The sequence below is a fragment of the Mustela nigripes genome, chromosome 4, assembly GCF_022355385.1.
Source record: "Mustela nigripes isolate SB6536 chromosome 4, MUSNIG.SB6536, whole genome shotgun sequence".
NCBI lineage: Eukaryota > Metazoa > Chordata > Mammalia > Carnivora > Mustelidae > Mustela > Mustela nigripes.
Window position 1 is genome coordinate 166335498 of NC_081560.1, and position 20271 is coordinate 166355768.

At 48.9% G+C, this 20271-nt stretch overlaps 1 protein-coding gene across 2 annotated transcripts in view; it reads left to right on the forward strand.

Moving 5' to 3' along the window:
* Positions 1–20271, forward strand: part of WBP1L (WW domain binding protein 1 like) — a 61534-nt gene extending 41263 nt beyond the window's left edge. For both annotated transcript variants that reach the window (XM_059398463.1, XM_059398464.1), the window contains exons 2-4: positions 4040–4142; positions 15102–15263; positions 16581–20271. In XM_059398463.1, coding sequence (XP_059254446.1) covers positions 4040–4142; positions 15102–15263; positions 16581–17320 — 1005 coding nt within the window. In that variant the 3' untranslated portion in view covers positions 17321–20271. The remainder of the gene's footprint in view (positions 1–4039; positions 4143–15101; positions 15264–16580) is intronic.

The window sequence follows — 20271 nt, forward strand, 5'->3', positions numbered from 1 at the left end:
GTGATTGCTTTATCAGTCTTTCACTAGACTGCAAGCTCCATGAGGACAGAAATCATGACCGTTGTGGCCACATTCCACACTGGGATGAAACAGCATTCTGCTTTTCAAAAAATTAGTATATGAATAAACCACCTTTCAAGCAAAAAAGGAAGGCGCCCTGAGCACGTTGCCCGTCCTCTCTGAGTAGGAGATGAAGGCTACTCTTCCCAAAAAGTCAAAGAGCTCCACAAGGGCAGGGTCCTTATCTTTTCCTTCAAAGACAAATGTTGATTTTGTTTGGTTTGGGGTTTTCAGGGAATTTACTGCAACTGAAGTATAAAAAGAAGCTGAAGGAGTGTAACCTCAACCAAGGCAGCTAAAGCTTACTAGTAAAAGCCCAGGCTCTGGGGCCAAGTGAAAGAGCTCGAAACACTCCCTAGCTGTGTGATCTTAGGCAAGTTACTCAACCTCTCTTGGCCTCTATTCCCTGAGACTGCCCACTTCATAACTTGCTTTCAAGTTAAGATTAAGGAATAGATGAAGGCATTTAGAACAGTGCCTGGCATAACAGGTGCTCAGTCCACATAAGCTGCATTATTCACCCCCAGCTTGAATAGCCAATGTTTTGTTAGCAAACCATTATGCACCAAACCCCGTGCTTGTATTGGGAGTGGGGGAGATAGGTGAGGAGACAGAGCTCCTGCCCATAGGGAGAGTGCAATTCATTTCTTGGTTCACTTTCTGGAGAGGGTGTGGGAGGGATATTTACTGCCCCCTCTTCAAGACTTGGGCTGAACAACGTAATGTGTGTAAAGTGCTTGAAGATGCTTGGAGGCAAGGCAGAGAATAATCACCTTCCTAAAAGGTGCTGAGAATATTTCATATTTGAACTTTATCCATTCCATTCTCTCCGGTTCTTTTTCTGTTCTTCATGTGTCTGGAGCAACCCACATTGTCAGTGAACTTGACTCTTCTGAAATAGTTCTAAGTGAATGCAAAGGGCTGTTTAGATGGTCTTTCATGCCCAGCAATAATGGTTCACAGTATAACATTGATATTAAGAGCTCATAGAAGTTAAGTAACTGACCCAAGTTCACACAGTTAATTCAATTAGCCCAGTGTGAGACCTGTGCTTTAGACCCGGACTCTCAACCTGACTCTTAACCTGTGTCTTCCTCACATTGGTCTTGGAGGTCTTTGAGAGTCTTCTGGGTGATCCGGGATTAGCTCCTTCCCTCCAGAGAAGGCTGGAAGAGCACCAGGCAGCATTTGCACACCGCTTTTCTTTGCTGTCTCTTTGAGTGAGAGGAGACAGATTTCAGGAGCCCTTATGTTGACCCAAGGCTGCTGTGGAAGGGGTTGGGAGGTGGGTAGGCTAATAAAGACTTAGGGTTGAAGGAGACATGGTAAAGCATCTTTAACTCCTCCTAGGGCCCTAGTTCTCTGTAGTGAAGACCAAACCCAAGAGATCCAGGGCCAAACCCTAGGCTCCGGGATTTTCCTTTCCTACGGGCAGATTTCTGGAGGAACTTACCTTGGGACTCACATCTCACTTACCCTCCTGCTCCAACATTCCTTCCTTGCTAAAGGTGCATGAGTCTACTTTTTGTCTTCCTTAACCGCCCACCTGCTTTCCTTCCTCCTGTGACAGAGAACAACAGTTTCCATCACCAGGCAGTCTGCGTACTCTGTCGAGGGGCAGGGGAAGAAGAACAGGGGTCGAGATTTACTGGGTACAAGCGTTTGAGGAACACTGGATTAAATAATGCTTCTGGAGTTCAGCTCTCCCTAGGGAAGTGGAGGCAGAGATGGGAAAAAGAGCGGGATCCTGTGTAGACCAGACTTCTGTGCCAGGGGATGGAAAAGTTGAGAGAAAAGCTGACACCAGTAGGGTCATGAGGATACCACTTGTTTAGATTTCAAACGCGTTCCATTCCACGCTTCACTTAGGACCAGTTGGCTGCCCTGTGTTCAGAGCCTGGACCTCATCTGGCGAATTTCCCCGAGGCAGAAGTGTCACTGGATTCTTTCATGTGTTGGAGTGTAGGCAGCACAGCCCCTTTTAGAAACTATGTGGACACTTTGAACTGTGCTCTTGAGAGTCAGTGCCAAAAGAATGGCATTTCGGGGCCTGGTAAACTTGGGAGAAACTTTTTGATGTCCTTATGAAAGCAGTGTTTTGCTCTGAAGTCAGGGAGGGTGTGTTCTAGCAAAAGAATTGAGCCCAGATCTGCTTTCTCCACGTGCACCAGGCCTCAGAGGAGACCTCCGATGGGGCAGGCCTCCCCTCTCCCGCAAGCCCTCCCCCTACTGCCCGGCACCTCCTTCGTGCTTACAGTGGACGTGGGAAGGCAGAGATGGGGGGAACTCTGTTGGTAGTGTTGTGAAACCCTCACTGTCAGAGCTTTCAGACACCTTTACCGTGTTTCCTTCTTCCCAAATCCCTTTCCACAAGGCCATAAGGCCCTTAAAGACCAGGAAACACCTGAGCCTGTGTGGCGGAGACGGGCACTGAGCCCAGGTTCTGGTCTTTAGCTGTGCCCTCTACCTTGTCCTCTCTCTGTGATGTCAGGCACCTGAACGGTCTCTGCCCAGCCTTAGCCCTGTAGCTGGTTGCTGGAGTGCCTTGTTTATACCCTTGGCCAAGTAGACAGTGGAGTGTAAAGCAAGGCCCAGAGAGGAGGAACTGACCGTGTGACTTAAGTTTCCATTGGCAGGCGTCCGCCCGGATGTACGCTGTGGGCAGGGTCAGCCTGAGTAGCAGCAAATACAATGCTGTGGTTTTAGTTTCTCTGCTGAGCAGGGTTTTTTTGTTTTTGCTCCCCCCTCACCCCCGTTTCTTAGCCCCAGGCTTCTTGAGGGTGCGGACAATGACTTATTCATCTTTTTATCCCACATACCCCAACACAGTGCTTGGCACAAAGACAGCACGTCCAGTAAATGGATTAGTGTTTTTGGCTTAGAATAAACATTGAAAGCCAGATGGAGCTCTTGACTTAGAGGTCTCAGCGAACATGGTGGGGTCCACAGTACACCTGGGGCTGAAGTTCAGGTTGGCCGGTGGGCTATCTCATTTCTTAAATGTGAAATGTCGAAAGACGTCTTCACCCCCCACCCTCATCCCCCCCAGGGGTGTGAATAGAATTTAGCGGACTGTGGGGGCGGTTACTCAGCAGTGCCCGTTCTGGAACTGTCCCTGACAAGGCACAGTGTGAATCCTAGGTTCAGTCAAGATCATTTGATAAGCAAAAAATTATCTAGCAAATTGAGATCAGATGAGGTCAGCTGGGCAGTTCGCCCCTTTTCTTAAGAGTGAAGAATTTGGCTGGCAAGTTATCTTGGCCCTCTTTGGAATCACACTGTAATTCACCTTGACCAGTGTGTGTTTTGAAGGACAGGAAGACTGACTCAATGCTAATCCTAGAATATGTACTGCGTTAATTGTTCCAGGAACTTTCACAGAAAAGCTGGTTTTATTTAAAGCGTACTGCTAATTACACGGGAACCAGCATCTTTTTACCGGCTGAGTGGAACACCGGGGCATGGAGTGTTTCTGCTTGGCCGTAAAGAAAGTGAGGCATCTGTTTCCTGTCTGAGGAAAACTTTGCTCTTACCAGTCGTCTTTGTGTGCGGAATCCTCTTCCCCCTTTCATGAACCTTTGTTGTTTTCTTCAATCTGCTGTTGTTTTGGGTTCAAATTTTTTTTTTTTTCCTTCACGGAATGAACATTGGTTTGGACCGTCTTGGTGAAGGGTGGGCAGATAACCAGCAAGAAAGGGATGAGAGGAAAAGTGGCGTTTAAAAGCTATAGTTTCGGGCGCCTGGGTGGCTCAGTTGGTTAAGCGACTGCCTTTGGCCTAGGTCATGATCCTTGAGTCCTGGGATCAAGACCCGGGTCGGGCTCCCAGCTCCATGGGGAGTCTGCTTCTCCCTCTGACCTTCTCCCCTCTCATGCTCTCTCTCACTCTTTCTCTCTCAAATAAATAAAGAAAATCTTTAAAAAACATAATAAAAGCCGTAGTTTCATATGCTAATTTTTTATTTTTATTTTTTTTTTAAGGATAAGGAAACCTGTGTGGGTACCAACAATCAGAGCTACATTTGTGACACAGGACACTGCTGTGGACAGTCTCAGTGCTGCAACTACTACTATGAACTCTGGTGTAAGTCCTTGCCCCCCCGGGGGTCTCGGCACCCCAGGGTCCTACCGGTTACTGGCTCTGCTCATTGGGAAGCAGTGGGCTGGGCACCTTTTCTCCTCTCCGGGACAGGTTGTGAGTCAAATCTGTTGCTGGGTCTGGAAGCAGCTGCTCTGTAGAGAAGGAGTGCTCATGGGCTAAAGACTGAAGAATATGGGGGTGCCTGGGTGGCCTCTGCCTTCGGCTCTGGTCATGATCGCAGGGTTCTGGGATGGAACCCCACATCAGTCTCTCTCCTCAGCAGGGAGCCTGCTTCCTCCTCTTCTGTCTCTCTCTGCCTGCCTCTCTGCCTACTTATGATCTCTGTCTGTCAAATAAATAAATAAAATCTTAAAAAAAAAGGGGGGGGTCTGCTAACGAATATGGTCTGAGTCTTCTGAAGAGGCTGTAGTTACCCTGTCTGCTGAGAAAGCTCCTGCCTGGGCTTCCCTCTGATGCCCCCTCCAGTGTGGGCTGAGCAGTGACAACTCCCATCCTTCCCTGGGCCAGGCCAGACACCCAGGCTTTGCCATCTTTGCAAAGAGAGATCACAGCAGCCAAGCCACTGTGAATGCTAGACTAGCCTTTGTAAATAGCTGAAATGCCATTTTCTTGTAAGAACATTAAGGGCTTCCAGAATTTCCTACAGAGCATCAAGGTGCTGCCTCTGTTTCTGGTCCCTGTCAGAGGGATCACCTTCCCCTAAGTCCCTGCTCACGGAGCCCTCCTGGAGCGAGGGAGACTATAGAGGTTTAGCCCCCTCTGTTTCTTCCCCAGTGCTCAAGCTGACATGTCTGGAGGTTTGCTTTCCTGGTGTATCTCCCCCTGTTACTCTCAGCTAACTGCTGTGTGGAAACAGTCCTCATCTCACCACTGGTTTGGTTGAGGCCATGAACATGCACCTTCAGACTTGCACAAGGGTGGTGACATCAGCATAGTCTTCAGGGAGCCAGCCAGGTTCAAGGAGTTCACTAACTTGCTTTGTATTCTAATCTTCTCGAAGCTTGGATGAGATCCCACAGAATGCTGGACAAGGAATGGGAGGACAGGAGAATCCTTAGGTCAGAGAGTCCCCAGGTGACCAGCAGCACGCTGGTTCTCACACCTGTCTGTAGAGAGGAGAAATGGTAGCCTCTTTCCCTAGATAGTTCTAAGCCCTCATCACTCCCTCCATTTGGAAACAAACTGAGCTGGTTCGTCGAAGTGTGTCTTTCCTGGCCCCGTCGTCCTTGTCCTTTCTCCCCTTTTCTCTCTGATCTCCCCACTCCCTGCACACTGGTGATGTGGTCAGTAGGCAGCTGGAAGGGCTATTGTTTGGTATGGAAAGGAAATTAGACTCTTGGCTGGGCAGTCTGTCCCTCTGCATGTAAATGTATCTTATAGCCAGTGGGAATGGTTCCTCCAAAAAGGACTTCTCCTCCTCCTTATCCTTCCCTTTCGAGGACTGAGGACTGGCTCGTCTGCCTTTCCAAGGAATCCAGGGGCAGTCAAGTGAACAGTCCCTTTGCAAGGAGAAGACAGGGCTTGGGGTGTCTATACCAGTCCTCCGTGAATGTAAGCAACCCAGGATTGTTGCTGTTTTAGAAGCGGTCAGGTGGAGGGACTTCCTAGAGGACACAAAGTGCCAAGCAGGTGAACAGACTGTGTTTAAATGTTTTTAGATGCAGATAACTGCAGGGCTCCAATTCTCCCTCCCACCCCTTGTTAAAACAAAAGTCGAAGCTGGGCTGCCCGAAAGCCACAGAGCTGCGGTTGGTTTTTCTGGGGCCCAGCCCAGGCGGCATCAGTTGCAAAAACATGGTGTCGCGGATGGCCTCGTCTCAGATTGACAGAGCCTCCTGGGCTTTTGGCAGAGGCTCAGTAGCCACCAGAATTGGGTCACCGTCGCCGGGGCAGGGGCGGGGCGGGGCAGCAGGGCCGGGCAGCGTGGCCTTGAAGACCTAGATGGCAGGGAGGCGGCCTGAGAACCAGGCACTTCACCCAAGGGCTTAAAGAAAGCCAGAGGAGGAGCTGTTGGGTGGCTAATTCTCTCTCTGGTTGTGATCACTCAGGGAAAGGAGGAGGCCAGAGAACAGAGTCTGGATGAGGAGGAAAGACTCGCCATTCTGTGAGGTGGACCATGCTTTCCAAGTTCTGGAGGGACGGACATTGTCAAAGCAAAACTGTCCTCACTGGTGCCCAGAAATGGGTTCTTGGTCAGGAGATGCCCAGCGAGTGTTCTGCCCCACTCCGGAATTCTTTGGTTTTCCTCCTCCTCAGGGTCTTGACCTCTGCCAGATAGGAGGGAAGATGAGTGTTGGGATAAGCCCCTTCATTTCTTTTTTTTTGAAGATTTTATTTATTTATTTGACAGACAGAGATCACAAGTAGGCAGAGAGGCAGGCAGAGAGAGAGGGGAAAGCAGGCTCCCCACTGAGCAGAGAGCCCAATGAGGGGCTCCATCCCAGGACCCTGGGATCATGACCTGAGCAGAAGGCAGAGGCTTTAACCCACTGAGCCACCCAGGCGCCCCAGCCCCTTCAGTTCTTATCAGAACTGAATTTTGGTCACTTTGAACCCATTTCCCTCAAATTGTCTCTAAACTTTGCCTGACATGTGAAAATAATGGGCTTTGCGTTACTCTTTCTGTTTCTTTCCTTTGGAAGAAAATAAAGTCTCTGCCAGGAAATCCTTGGCAGAGTTTCTGTCAGAGTACCTCTTTAACCACAGTTGCCTACAGAGATGGCCTCGGGGGATAAAAGCAAAAAAGACATTTCCACCAGCCTGCTCACCTCTATGGTGCTGAGTCTTCTGTAGACTGAAGACTTTCTCACACGGGCATGCGCATGCACATGCACACGCACCACTTACCCAGACTCCCTTTCTCCATGTCTTTTTAGCATAACCAATGCAGTAGTCATTCCCGGGCCTGTGTCAGATGGGAAGCAAAGGTCCTGCTTTATCACTGAGGCTATCAGAGCTGGTCATCATCATTACTGTTATCCCATACATGTTTTTAATTTTTAAAAAATTTTAAAAAAGATTTTATTTATTTATTTGACAGAGAGAGAGAAATCACAAGTAGGCAGAGAGGCAGGCAGAGAGCGAGAGTGGAAAGCAGGCTCCCTGCTGAGCAGAGAGCCTGATGTCGGGCTTGATCCTAGGACCCTGAGATCATGACCTGAGCCGAAGGCACAGGCTTAACCCACTGAGCTACCCAGGCACCCCATCCCATACATTTTTATGGCACTTGTCCTTTAATTCATTATTCAATCATTTATTCATTCAGTAAACCCTTATTCCAGGGGTTCTCAAAATTTGGCAAGCCTCTGAATTTCCTGGAGGGCTTATTAAAACATGGATCTTTGGGTCCTGTTTGCAGTTTTTTATTCAGTAGGTGTGAGGTGGACCTATGAATTTGCGGTTCTGAAAAACCGCAAGAGAGGCATAAACTGTAGAGAGGCATAATCCTTGCCATCAACAGAGAGACCCCTAGCAGAGAGAGGAGATAAGACAAGATGCCCCACTGGTGAGACAAAGTAGAGAGTGGAATATATGCGCCAGAACTTCTGTGAATGTTCAGAAGGACAGTTTGCTTTGGCTAGGCAGGGTGTAGGCAGGCTGCATGGAAGAGGTGGCATCTGAAGTGGGCGCTAAAGGGTGCATAGGATTTAAACATAGGAATAAGGGTAGACTGGTTTCACAGGCAAGGGAACCCAGTAGGCCAGGGCCCCACGGGAAAGAACAGAGTGTGCATGATGTTGACCTTTCCCCTGGGGCCATGGGGCTTGTCTGGGAAGGAATGGGAGATGAGGGTACTAATGTGCTTGGAACTCTGTTACATGTGAGACAACAAGAAAGGTCTTCGTGCACATCAAGAACAAACCTGTGAACAATGCCTGTCACCTCCGTGTGTCAGTTCCTTCCTGTGAAGGAACTGTTCACCTGGGTGCAGCTGACAGATTGGGTCAGTGCGCCTCACTCCAAAGCAACCCCCTCCAGCACTGTATGTGTCAGACTGGAGGGGTGACGGGTCCTGGTCGTGGAGGGTCTCAGTTGTGTGTGTTTGATTCCCATCTGAGGATGCCCCTCATGGAACAGGCTGAGCAAAGATGGAAACCAAAATTGAGAGAGGCCACCAACATGTTCAGGCCAAAGAACCTGAAGCTGGAACTCCTGATTCTCATCCTAGGAGTCTTTCCACATACCACACTACATTGTGCAGGGAGAGCTTGGAGCTGGGAATTTCTGCTCCTGAAATAATTTCAGGGACCTTCGCTCGGGCACCAGTTTCCCCTTGTTTGGGCCTTAGTTGGGGAGAAGGGAGTGTTTCTGGACAGTGGAATTCCCCTGAGGTGGCATGAAACAGACTGTGAACAAATTCACTTGTTTTTCACCTGCTAACTTTTTCTTTTTAGCTTATCCTAAGATGTCCATTGTTGAGCTGCTCATAACAAAAGCTCAGAGCATTTGCCACCCTTAGCAGAGTGGGAAGTGGATTGGACTTCTTCCAATCTGCGATTGGACCTTCTTCTAAGCTGCGATTGGACCTCTGTTCCAGAGGTCCAGGCTTTAACCCACTGGGTTAAAGTCCAGGCTTCTCTGGACAAGGATAGGTTGATCAGTAGCGCTCGGGCTGGTTTTCCAGTGAATTTAGTGAAGAACAGAACCTAGAAGCAGACTTGGACTTGTTTCTCATCCTTGCTTTTTTAATGGAGTATTTTTGGGGAGAATTTAAAGAGAAATGGAAAGAAAACCCTTCCCATCTGTGGTCACACCTGTAACAGCAGTAGTAGTAACAATCTAGGAAACTTACCATACGCCAAGCGTGGTTCTGAGTATTAACTCATATGGACCTCACAACGACTGGTAAGGTAGAAATCATTATTCTCCCTGTTCTACAGATGAGGGAAGTGAAAACAAAATGACCAAGGTCACAAAGCTAGGCAGTGGTTTTGTGAGCTGTGATCTGAACCAGGGTCACTGCCTCTTCTCTTTAGTAATCTACAGTCGTGCTTCTAAGAAGCTTGTCCAGTCTTTGAGATGAACTTGTAAGCCTTTCATGGGCTTCTTTTCCCAAATTGGGGCCTTTTCCATAGTGGCAATGGTAGAAGCTCCTCTAAGCACTGCAAGACGCCAGGGAGGTCACCTGCCGTCCTGTGGGGTAGAAGGAGAGCTAATTCACAGTGTGCTTTGGCTTCCTAATGAGGAATTTCCTGCCCATTTGGGGAGTGGTATTTTCCCAAGTTTATAGTGAACTCAGGGCACATGACTCAGTTCCTACAGTGGGCTGTAATTGTTTTTCAAAACATGTTTTCTATTTTGCTTAGCATGACAAATGCTCCCCACCATGAGGTCACAACGTTCAAAGTTGTCATTGGGAAATGTAATCTCTGGATAGGTGTGTGTTTGGGGAAGAAGAGGGTATGCTTTTGTGTGTCTCTTTCATTAGGTTTTTCTTTTTTAAACTTGTTTGTAAGATCTAGGGAAAAGATCAAAAGTTTGTAGGACTCCATAGGGGACCAGTCTGGGTATTATCCCTTTTAAACTTGGTGGGACACTACTTTGACCAAAATGGCTTTCAAGAGAGTCCATTTTGTGGGGACCCAGATGAGAATGCCTTCTGCCTTTCCACATTAACTCCATCAAGTGGGATCAACTCATTAAGGGTGTTTTCTGGCCTGCGCTAACACTCCATCTTGCCACTGGACCCATTCTTTTTCCAAGTTAGTTTTCCCTCAGTTTTGATCTACACAAATAAGCTTTTGTTGTAGTATATTAGAAATGAAGGAATTATAGAATTCCTGGGCACAGTGGATTAAGCATTTGTCTTTGGCTCATGTCATGATCGTAGGGTCCTAGGATCAAGTTCCAGGTCAGGCTCCTTGCTCAGCTTCTCCCTCTGCCTGTCGCTCTCCCTGCTTGTGTGCCTCCTCTCTCTGACATATAAATAAAATCTTAAAATTAGGGGCACCTGGCTGACTCAGGCAGAAGAGCATGTGACCCTTGATCACAAGGTCGTGAGTTTGAGCCCCACATTAGGTGTAGAGGTTAGATTACATAAATAAATAAATAAATAAATGAAAACTTAAGGAAAAAAAAAAGAAATGAAATTAGAACTTAGTTTGAGACTTAGATAAATATAACATCATACAACTGGCACATAGTGGGGAGAGTTTCTTTTACCCATAATACTGTGTTAAAAAGTAAGGTGGTGGAGTTTCAGTGAACACATGAGTGGTTCTCTTAGCTATGACTAAGGCAGTTTTGCCAAGGGTGTGTATTCCAGTTGTCTCATTTCTTCCCCCAGTCTCCTTCTGCCCTGCTTAATTTTTCCTTTAAAATTAAAAAAACAAAACAAAACAAAACAAAACACTACCTCCCTTTTTCTATTATACTTCCAGTTTTGTGGATCTCAGCCTTTTTTCTGGAACAAGAATTCTCAGGAATTCTAGTGACACTCTAATGAATGCTTCAATCCTTTCCCCCAGAAAAACCTATAAAGACACCGTGTTGGTCAGGATAGGTTATAGGTAGGTCAGGCTTCGTGACAAAGAAGTCCAACGGAGTAGCCAGAAACAACGTGTTTACTTCTCACACTCTGTCCATCGCAGGTTGGATGGGAGCTTGGTTCCCAGCCAATCATCATCCTGATGCCAAACTGATCCTGAAATCTCTGTCTGGAATAATGCTGACTGTCACGGTAGAAGGAGGACTACAGGAAGGAAGGTCTTACATAAACAAGAGATATCCTGGTCTCTAAGTGACAGAAGTCACTTCCAACCCTTGTTCGTTAGTTAGAACCAATCCCGAAGCTGTGCCCAATCATAAGGGAGCCACAAAGGTCAAGCTTACCCAAATGCCCAGAAGGGGAAAACCAGAAATATGTGGCCAACATGAGAATTAGTACCTGAGCTTTTTCTCATTAAAAGTGTGTGTTTATTTATTTATTTTTCAAAGATTTTATTTATTTATTTGACAGACAAGAGATCACAAGTAGGCAGAGAGGCAGGCAGTGGGGGGAGGGGAACAGGCTCCCCGCTGAGCAGAGAGCCAGATATGGGGCTCCATCCCAGGACCCTGGGATCATGACCTGAGCAGAAGGCAGAGGCTTTAACCCACTGAGCCACCCAGGGCGCCCCAAAAGTGCGTGTTTAAAAAGAAAATCCTGGGGCGCCTGGGTGGCTCAGTGGGTTAAGCCGCTGCCTTTGGCTCGGGTCATGATCTCAGGGTCCTGGGATCGAGTCCCACATCGGGCTCTCTGCTCAGCGGGGGGGCCTGCTTCCCTTCCTCTCTGTGATCTCTTCCCTTCCTCTCTCCTACTGTGATCTCTCTCTGTCAAATAAATAAATAAAATCTTAAAAAAAGAAAGAAAGAAAGAAAGAAAATCCCGACTGGCTCTGTCAGGAGAGTAGTGCCACTCTCAATCACGGGGTTGTGAGTTTGAGACCCATGTTGGGGGTAGAGTTTACTTAAAAACAGACCAAAAAAACCCCAAACAAACAAAAACAACAACAAAACGTTAAAAAAAGAAAAGAAAATCATGTTATAAAATGAGAAATATTTCCCCTAGATCGCTTATCTTGCAGCATAAAAGTTAAAAGTTGGTTTACCTTCAGGTAAGAAACTACTGAAAAAAATGACTTGGGAGGTAAAAACTAGTCGAGTCAGATGCAGTCATCTCTCGGGAGAATGTACTTTTTCGAATTTGAACACGACAGAGGTGCGACGGATTGTGAGATTATGCAGGACCATGGAAGAGTGGTGAGCCCAGAACCGCTTAGACAGGACTCTCAGATAGATCTGGAGCTAGGCGCAGTGTGCTTATCTGTGCTGCCTGCTACAGGACAGCAACAGGGAGCCACTTGGCTCCCAGAGCTCCTTTCTGGCCTCAGCCCCACTTCAGAGGGCCCCTGTGACAGTATATATCTAGTCCTCAGTCAGCCAGCAGCCACAGGAGAGAAATGTCAGTGAAATTAAGCAAAGGTCCGCAGCAAATCTGGTAAGAACCACAAGGGAGACTTCTGACTTCAATTTAACGTACATGTTCTCTGGTCAGATCTTATTATTTTTTTTTTCCCCCCAAGATTTTATCTTTAAGTCACCTCTACACCCTATGTGGGTCTCAAACCCATAACCCTGAGACCTAGGGTCACTGGCTCTACTGACTGAACCAGCCAGGAACTGGGGTTTTTCTGTCTGCCTAGGTGATAAAGGGACGAAATCTGCTGCCTGTCCTCTTGTTGCCAGGCCTCTGCAGAAGGTTCCAGTGCACACTGACACGGGCTTAGACACTGTAGGAGCCCTACAGTGGTGTTGCCAGCCTGCCAGGGCCAGATGGCTGCGCTGCCATCCCGTCTCATTCTGTAGAGGTGGCTTTGTGGGGAGAGTCTCCAGGGACACCCCTGGGGGGCAGAAAAAGCCATTGCCCGAGCCCACACCCTAAGCGTCAGTGCTATCTTTTAGAATATTGTATTCTGGTACAAACAGAAAAAAAAAAAATCAGAGAACTATTCCTATATAAGGCTGTGTGAGGGAAATGTGGGTTGGGTTTGGTTTGGTTTTTTAAGTAAGCTTTACACCCAATGTGGGGCTTGAACTCACAACCCCAAGATCAAGAGTCACATGCCCCACCGACTGAGCCAGCCAGGTGTCCTGGGGCTTTTTCTTCTTTTTAAAAAAATGGTCTTAACTCATTCTGACAAGAGACACATGGAAATAACTTGAATTCTAACCACAAATTTATAATTACAAAGCAGGTTGTAAAAAAATACATGTAGCATTGGTAATGGAAAAAATAATTCAAAGTTATTCAGGAATAGAGAATAAATGAGCAACCATCTGTTCTCACTTAGTAACAACTCACCTTAAAATTATTCCTCAGATAAGGGCACCTAGGTGGCTCAGTGGGTTAAGCCTTTGCCTTCGGCTCGGGTCATGATCCCAGGGTCCTGGGATAGAGTCCCGTATTGGGCTCTCTGCTCGGCAGGGAGCCTGCTTCTTCCTCTTTCTCTTTCAGCCTGCCTCTCTGCCTACTTGTGATCTCTGTCTGTCAAATAAATAAATAAAATCTTTAAAAAAAAAATTATTCCTCAGATAAATTTTTTATTGAGAAAAAAGTATTCTTTTTATTTCAAAGAAGTATATGTTCATCTTAGAAAAATTAGAAATGGGGGTGCCTGAGTGGCTCAGTCGGTTAAGCATCTGCCTTCGGCTAAGGTCATGATCCCAAAGTCCTGGGATCAAGTCCCTCCTTGAACTCACTGCTCAGCAGGGAGCCTGCTTCTCTCTCTTTCTGTTAAATAAAATAAAATAAAATAAAAAGAAATGCAGATTAGCAACAAAAAAAAAGGGGGGGGGGGATCTGGTACCAGAAACTTTACTGTTCTGTCTTCCGGGAGTAGCCCCATGATTAACTTCCTAACCATCCCTCTAGATGTTTATATATGCTCTTTTTTTTTTTAATAAGAAAAAAAAGTAGGATTATATTTTATACTGTTTTGTAATTTGCTTTTTTCATTCTAATACTAGAGACATCTTTATATGTCAGAAGTAGTATTCTGTGAATATATTTTAATGATTCATGTCATTCCCAGAGGAATTTCAAAACCTATCCAGAAATTTATTATTGTTATTATTTTTAAAGATTTTATTTATTTAATTGACAGAGACAGCGAGAGAGGGAACACAAGCAGGGGCAGTGGGAGAGCAGGAAGCAGTCTTCCTGCTCAGCCGGGAGCTGATATGGGGCTCGATCCCAGGACCCTGAGATCATGACCTGAGCCGAAGGCAGAGGCTTAATACACTGAGGCACCCAGGCACCTCTAGTCATAGGTATTTTTAAGTTTGATTTAGTTTGTTTCCAGTTTTATAATTTGAAGGCAGAACCTGAAATTTTTTATAATCCCACTATTTAAAGATAAGTCACTATTTTTTGTGTTTTTCCTTCCAGTCTCTTCCATATGTATATATATGTATTTTTTTAAAAGCAAAATTGCTCATTGATTTAAGAAAATTTTAAAGGATTTTCTGCTTATAATTGAAGATTGGAGTAGGGGTCTTATATTGGGGTCTGTCAAGATTCTCTGAGTATGATCCAAGAACACAGTGGGAAATGAGAAAAAAATAGTCTGCCTGTAGAAGAGAGGGCTGTGGGCCTTCTCCCCTGTTCCCTTACCTACCCCTCTCTGGAGCAAGAAGAAAGAGGGGCAGCCTGCTAATGGCCCTGAGTCTAATGAAATCACAGCCCAAAGGGAGGTGGGAGTGTTATTTGCAACTCTAGGAGATGGAATTGTACCAGATTATATCAAGAGCGGAGGAAGTCATTTACACTCTCTAGGGAAGAGATGGACCTGAGGCAATTAGAATTTTTCCACCTGTAACTTGAGTGACTCTTGGGTTATACCAGTGTACGTGGTAGAGAAGAACCCATAATCTTTTTGGTGATATCAAGAGAACCCTAAGAATTCCTTTATCAGGAGAACCCACGAGGCCCCTTGTAGTTGCTAATCTGGGATTTTGAGGGGCCCTTTGCTTTTGGTGAGCAGCCTGGAGTAGTAGCAGGAAGCGAGGCTGGGAGCTGGCCTTAAGGTCTTGAGCAGGGCTTGGGGGAGGGGTGGGAGATGGGTAACCAGAAAGCCAGAATCATGTTCTCAGAGATCCCTTAAGAGAGGATGAAGATGTCCTAAAAGGTGAGCATATTTAATGCTCGCCAAACCCGAAACCTAGGTTCAGTGGCGTTAGGAAGGGGGGCCTCCTGCCCTCTCCCATCCCATCTTTCACTCGGGCACGAACATTTCTAGAAACTGAACACGGGTTCCAAATGTGGCTTCACCCAGGGAGGCCTGACATTGCCAGCTTTGACCAGGTGGGCGCCGGCCGGGGACTGCTGTGTTGGGAAAGCTGCTGCTCTGGCTGGTGCTCACGGCGCCTGTGTGCCTCTCTGCCCTGCCTCCCTGCCCCCAGGGTTCTGGCTGGTGTGGACCATCATCATCATCCTGAGCTGCTGCTGCGTGTGCCACCACCGCCGAGCCAAGCATCGCCTTCAGGCCCAGCAGCGGCAGCATGAAATCAACCTGATTGCCTACCGGGAAGCCCACAATTACTCAGCACTGCCATTTTATTTCAGTATGTATACCCAAAGCCGCCAGACCGTGGGCCCTGCTGGGCCCCTTCGCCCAGCGTAGTGCGGAGTCGCAGAGGTTGGGGAGTCAAGGGGCGCTCACCTGTAGCACAGAGGAGCTGGTGCTGTGGGCGGGGCAGCCTGAAGCCATTGGGCTGTTCCAGCCCCACCCTGGCTGGGTTCTGACCAGGTGTCTGATGCTTAACTGATGCTTTCCTTAAGGCAGGTGGTCAGATGGTGTACGATGAGTGAACCAAGATTTAGATGCCTGTGGCCTGAAATATTCCCATTTTACTTAGCACCCTGTGACATCCCTGAGCAAAAGCTGCCATGAAAGGGGCAGGAATTGGGGGTGGGTAATGCTGGCATGTCCCGAGAACTGAGAAACTTCAGTGACTCCCTGAAGGACACTCACCTGACTTCCCTGAGGGCTCCTTACACATGACCCTCACAGGGTCCAGGGAGGTCCATCTTGTCCTAAAACCATTCTGCCATGTGTTCTACAGAATAAAGTGCTCACAGGTCTGGAATTCCACATCTAGAAGGGTTTTAAGTGTTTAGCTCAGTGCCTGGCATATAGTAAGTGCTCAATAAATGCTAGCAGTTCTTATAACCAGACCATGTGTGCCCTGAGACATTCAGCACATTCAAAAGATAACTTACCTGGAAGGCTGATAATAAGGCTTGGCAGGCCCCTCACCCTTCACTGGTAACCCACTGGCTTCTAATCTGAGTCAGGATGAAGTTAGGTTTGTCTTTCCAGACCATCTCCAGCCACACTCAAGTGAGGGACGGAACACATTTCCAACCTCCCAGAAAAAGGGCCTTTTCATGGCCCATACATCTGGAAAGTGGGGGTGGGGGGGTGGGGGGCAAGAAAAAGGCGGTCATGGAGTCTTAAATTAGGATCCCCAACCCTGAGGCCTATGGGACACAGGCAGAGGACACAGTTTGAGCGAGAAACACGAGACTCCGGGGCATGTGGAAACGGATACGCTCTGGGCAGAAATGATCTCCTGGCCACCCCCCATTTGCCTAACCCTCTGCCTTACCTCCAGACGGGCAGAAGTCTTGCCTGTGAAGCAGCTTCAGGGGCTCTCGGATTTCATGGAGCTAGATTAGGTCACTCCCAGTCTGTCCCTCTTTCTGCACAAAATTGCCACACCCCTGTGCCCTGCCCATGAGCAAGAGCTGGGGCCAGCCCCTGCTCCCCCGTGGGTGTACTGGGGGTGGGAAGAGACATATGTTGAGTGCGAGCTTTGCAGTCTGTTCTCGAACAATTGCCAGTGCAGTAATTTCTCCTCCCTGCCTCCCCGTTTTAGGGTTTTTGCCAAACTATTTACTACCTCCTTATGAGGAAGTGGTGAACCGACCTCCGACTCCTCCCCCACCGTACAGTGCCTTCCAGCTACAGCAGCAGCAGCTGCCCGCACAGTGTGGCCCCCCAGGCGGCAGCCCCCCAGGCGCCGATCCCACCAGGGGCCCCCAGGGGGCGCAGAGCAGCCCCTTGTCTGGGCCCAGCAGAAGCAGCACCAGACCTCCGAGCATCGCTGACCCTGAGCCCTCTGACGTGCCCGCCAGCACAGCAGCCACCAAAGCCCCTGGAATGGAGCCCAGTGGCTCTGTGGCCGGCCTGGGGGAGCTGGACCCTGGGGCCTTTCTGGACAAAGATTCCGACTGTAAGGAGGAGCTGCTGAGAGATTACAGCTCAGAGCAGGGCGGCAGCCTCCCCGATAGCAAAGACAAGACGCCTGGCAGACATCGCCGCTTCACTGGTGACTCGGGCATTGAGGTATGTGTGTGCAGCCGAGGCCACCACGACGACGATCTCAAGGAGTTCAACACACTCATTGACGATGCTCTGGATGGGCCCCTGGACTTCTGCGACAGCTGCCATGTGCGGCCCCCCGGTGACGAGGAGGAAGGCCTCTGCCAGCCCTCCGAGGAGCAGGCCCGAGAGCCCGGGCACCCCCACCTGCCACGGCCCCCTGCATGCCTGCTGCTGAATACCATCAATGAGCAGGACTCCCCGAACTCGCAGAGCAGCAGCTCCCCCAGCTAGAGCAGGCCCGGCCTGTGCCGGAGAACTTGGCAAAGCAACCAGGGTAGGGGAGCAGCAGGAGAGAAGCATTAAATGACTTTCAGAGAAAGTGGTGCCGCCACTGCATTCTTCGCCCCCTCCCCGCCGGTCCTGCGTTTTCCCGCACCTCCAGGTACCGCTTGGGGAGCGGAGGCCTCTCCGCCCACAGGAGCACAGTGTCGTGGAGAGCCAACAGGGTGGCTCGTTCTCTGACTCGTTCCTCATACCCGACCCTGTCCCCTTTTCCTCTTTTCGAGTCGTATCTCGCTACCTGCCCGGGTCAGAGAGATGTGTGTTTCCGAGGCCCCGACGGAGGAGGCCGAGACTGTGCCCTGAGGTGACTCTTAGTGGTGGAGTGGATTTGTGCTCTGGTGTTTGGTTTAAGAGAACTTCTCTGTGTCTCAGTCCAGGAGAGGTGGCAGGGCTCAGCCCTGGGTGAAGAAGGAAGGAAGCCCGCAGAGGCCCAGGGATTGTCACCCTTTGCTGCCAAGGTGTGCCGAGACAGAACTGGGCTAGTCCTGGGGGAGGATGAGAGCAGACAGGCAGTTAACAAGGTTGGTAGGAGGCCTACTGCTCCCTCAAATCCCTGGTCATGAGGTCGATGTACCACAGTGCATTCATGAGGGCCCTTCCCAGCAGGTTCTGGCTGGCACAGCCTGGTTCAGGGTGAAAGATTCTATCACCTTCTTTTTGGCTTTTCCTTAAACAACAATAACAACAGTAACAGCAACAGCAAGCTGAAAACAAGGACTTGACCAGCGGGCCGGCAAGAATTCTCTTCTGGAAAAGGGAAGTTTGTGGCTCTATCCCAAGTTGACCTTCAAAGAGCCTGGCTGCTATTGAGCCGGGAGGAGATGTTTTGTGTGCAGGCTTGGGTGGGGGCTCTCTCGGAACTTCCGTGGGAGCACAGCAGAGCCCAAGCCGTAGGGGAGCATCTGGTGTAGCTTGCCACATCTCTACCCTTCGGGCTGTGCCTGTAGGTGACCAGGGTCTTCTCCCCACCCAACACAGTCTGCAGGGCTGTGGGTCCTAAGAAAGGGCAGCCCCATGGCCTGGCTTTTACACAGTATTTTCTCTTGATTCTGAATAAGTTCTTCTGTTGTATTGTTTTTGTTTTTATTTTTAAACTGACCACTTGGGGAAAAAATGGCTTGGTTATCTGTGGCTTTCATGCCCTTCCCCTACCCTTCCGCAGCCCCCTTTTTGAGTGGGCTGGCTGATTTTTGTAGCCTCCATAAAGAGCCTGAGTGGCCCAGGTAGGAGGGCGAAGGCAGGGGTCCGGAAGGACCGCGGGATCCTTATTACTGTGGTTTGGCTTCAGATAACCAGTCGAGCTTTGATAGGAATAACCTGATGGAGAAAGCAAAGAGCTAAAACTCACATTCCCTGTCCAGTGCTGTTCATATGAAGAGTTTGGTTTTCCCCCCACTCTTGAACGATGATATTCACATTAGGCGTTGATGTTACAGTAAGAAAGGGAGAAAATATATATATATGTACAAAAATAGACAAATCCAAGGCTGTGAGGTGAACGAGTGTCTGCGTTTGGAGTCCACAAAACCAAAATCCATGTTGAACAAAGTGAAGTCTGTGTACAATGACTTTTTGGATAACCTGTCTGTCTCATGTGTGAGCCCCCAGCCCTGTTTTCCTGTGAATATACTTTGAACGGCAGCCATTGTGCTCGCGTCAACCACACGCTTGGAGCAGATATGGCCCTCTCAAGGTAATTTATTTTACACATTTACTGTTTACTGAACAAATGTCTGACTGTGTACTCGGGTGTATCCAGCAGCATCGTCGATGGCAGCCCCCCCCCCGCCCCCCCCCCCACCCTGACGTCTGCCAGAGATAACTGTGCTCGGAGTAGAGGCTCTCTCTCCTCTACCCAGCCCTGCAATTTGCACATTGCTCCGTGGACACTCGGAGGCCTGTGTTCTGTTCCCCTGTAAGTGGAAATGTGCCCTGAACCTTTCTGCCTCCCTCGGCTCCTCCTGGCCCTCAGTATCAGCCCCCAACGGGGTGTTCAAAACCACTCGGCACAGAAGGCAAAGGTGGGCCTTCCGAAGCTGGATTGGATGGATCTTCAGTGACAAATCCGGGACTAGCTGTGGCCCAGCCGTTGGCCCCGGCCGGAATTGCCAGGACAGTTTGGCAGACGCCGCAGTGCCACAGGGCTTACCTCTCTTTGCCAGGGCCCCGTGCACGCAAGTAAGCCGGCGTGTGGCAAGAATGGGCGGGAGTGCGTCAGCAGCCCTCGGATGCCTGGCCTTCCACCTTTAAAAAAAAAAATTAAAAAAAAAAATAATAATAAGATAAAAATCCCGAACAACTCACTGAAGTCTGAGAGGGGATGGAGTTTTACCAAAATGAATCCTGCTTCAGTTAACTGATCACATGGATGAATCCTGGCCCTCTCAAGTTTCCTTCCCCGGCTGGAGTGGGGTGCGGGTCTGCGCGCTAACTGTTGGGGTCACTGCAGCCTCCTGCCCTCCAGGCATGAGAACAAGTGAACGCAGCCGCCGGAGCCAGGCTCATTTCCAGCGGTCACGCAGTCTGGCCCCTGCCAGCGGGACTCCCCTGCCAGCGGGACTCCCCTGCCAGGAGAGAGATGGAAAGAGAGAGCCGGAGGACTGGATAGGAGGCCGGGGAGATCGGACTGAATCTGGTTTGCCCGGTGAACAAGAAGAAAGGGCTTGGTCTTGCCGAGGGTTTGGTGCTACAGTCGGAAGATTTGCAAATACTAACACATTCCTGTGTGAGGCACATCACCATTTGTCAGTTGTTGTGAATATGTGTATTTTAAGCAATAAGATTCCGCTGGTCAGACTTTTCTGGGCAGTCTCGGTGACGCATTTCCTGTGCTGTGATTGTTCTGAAGACAGAGTGGCTGTAACCACTGTGAGAAGCCCAAATAAAATCGATCCCCAAAA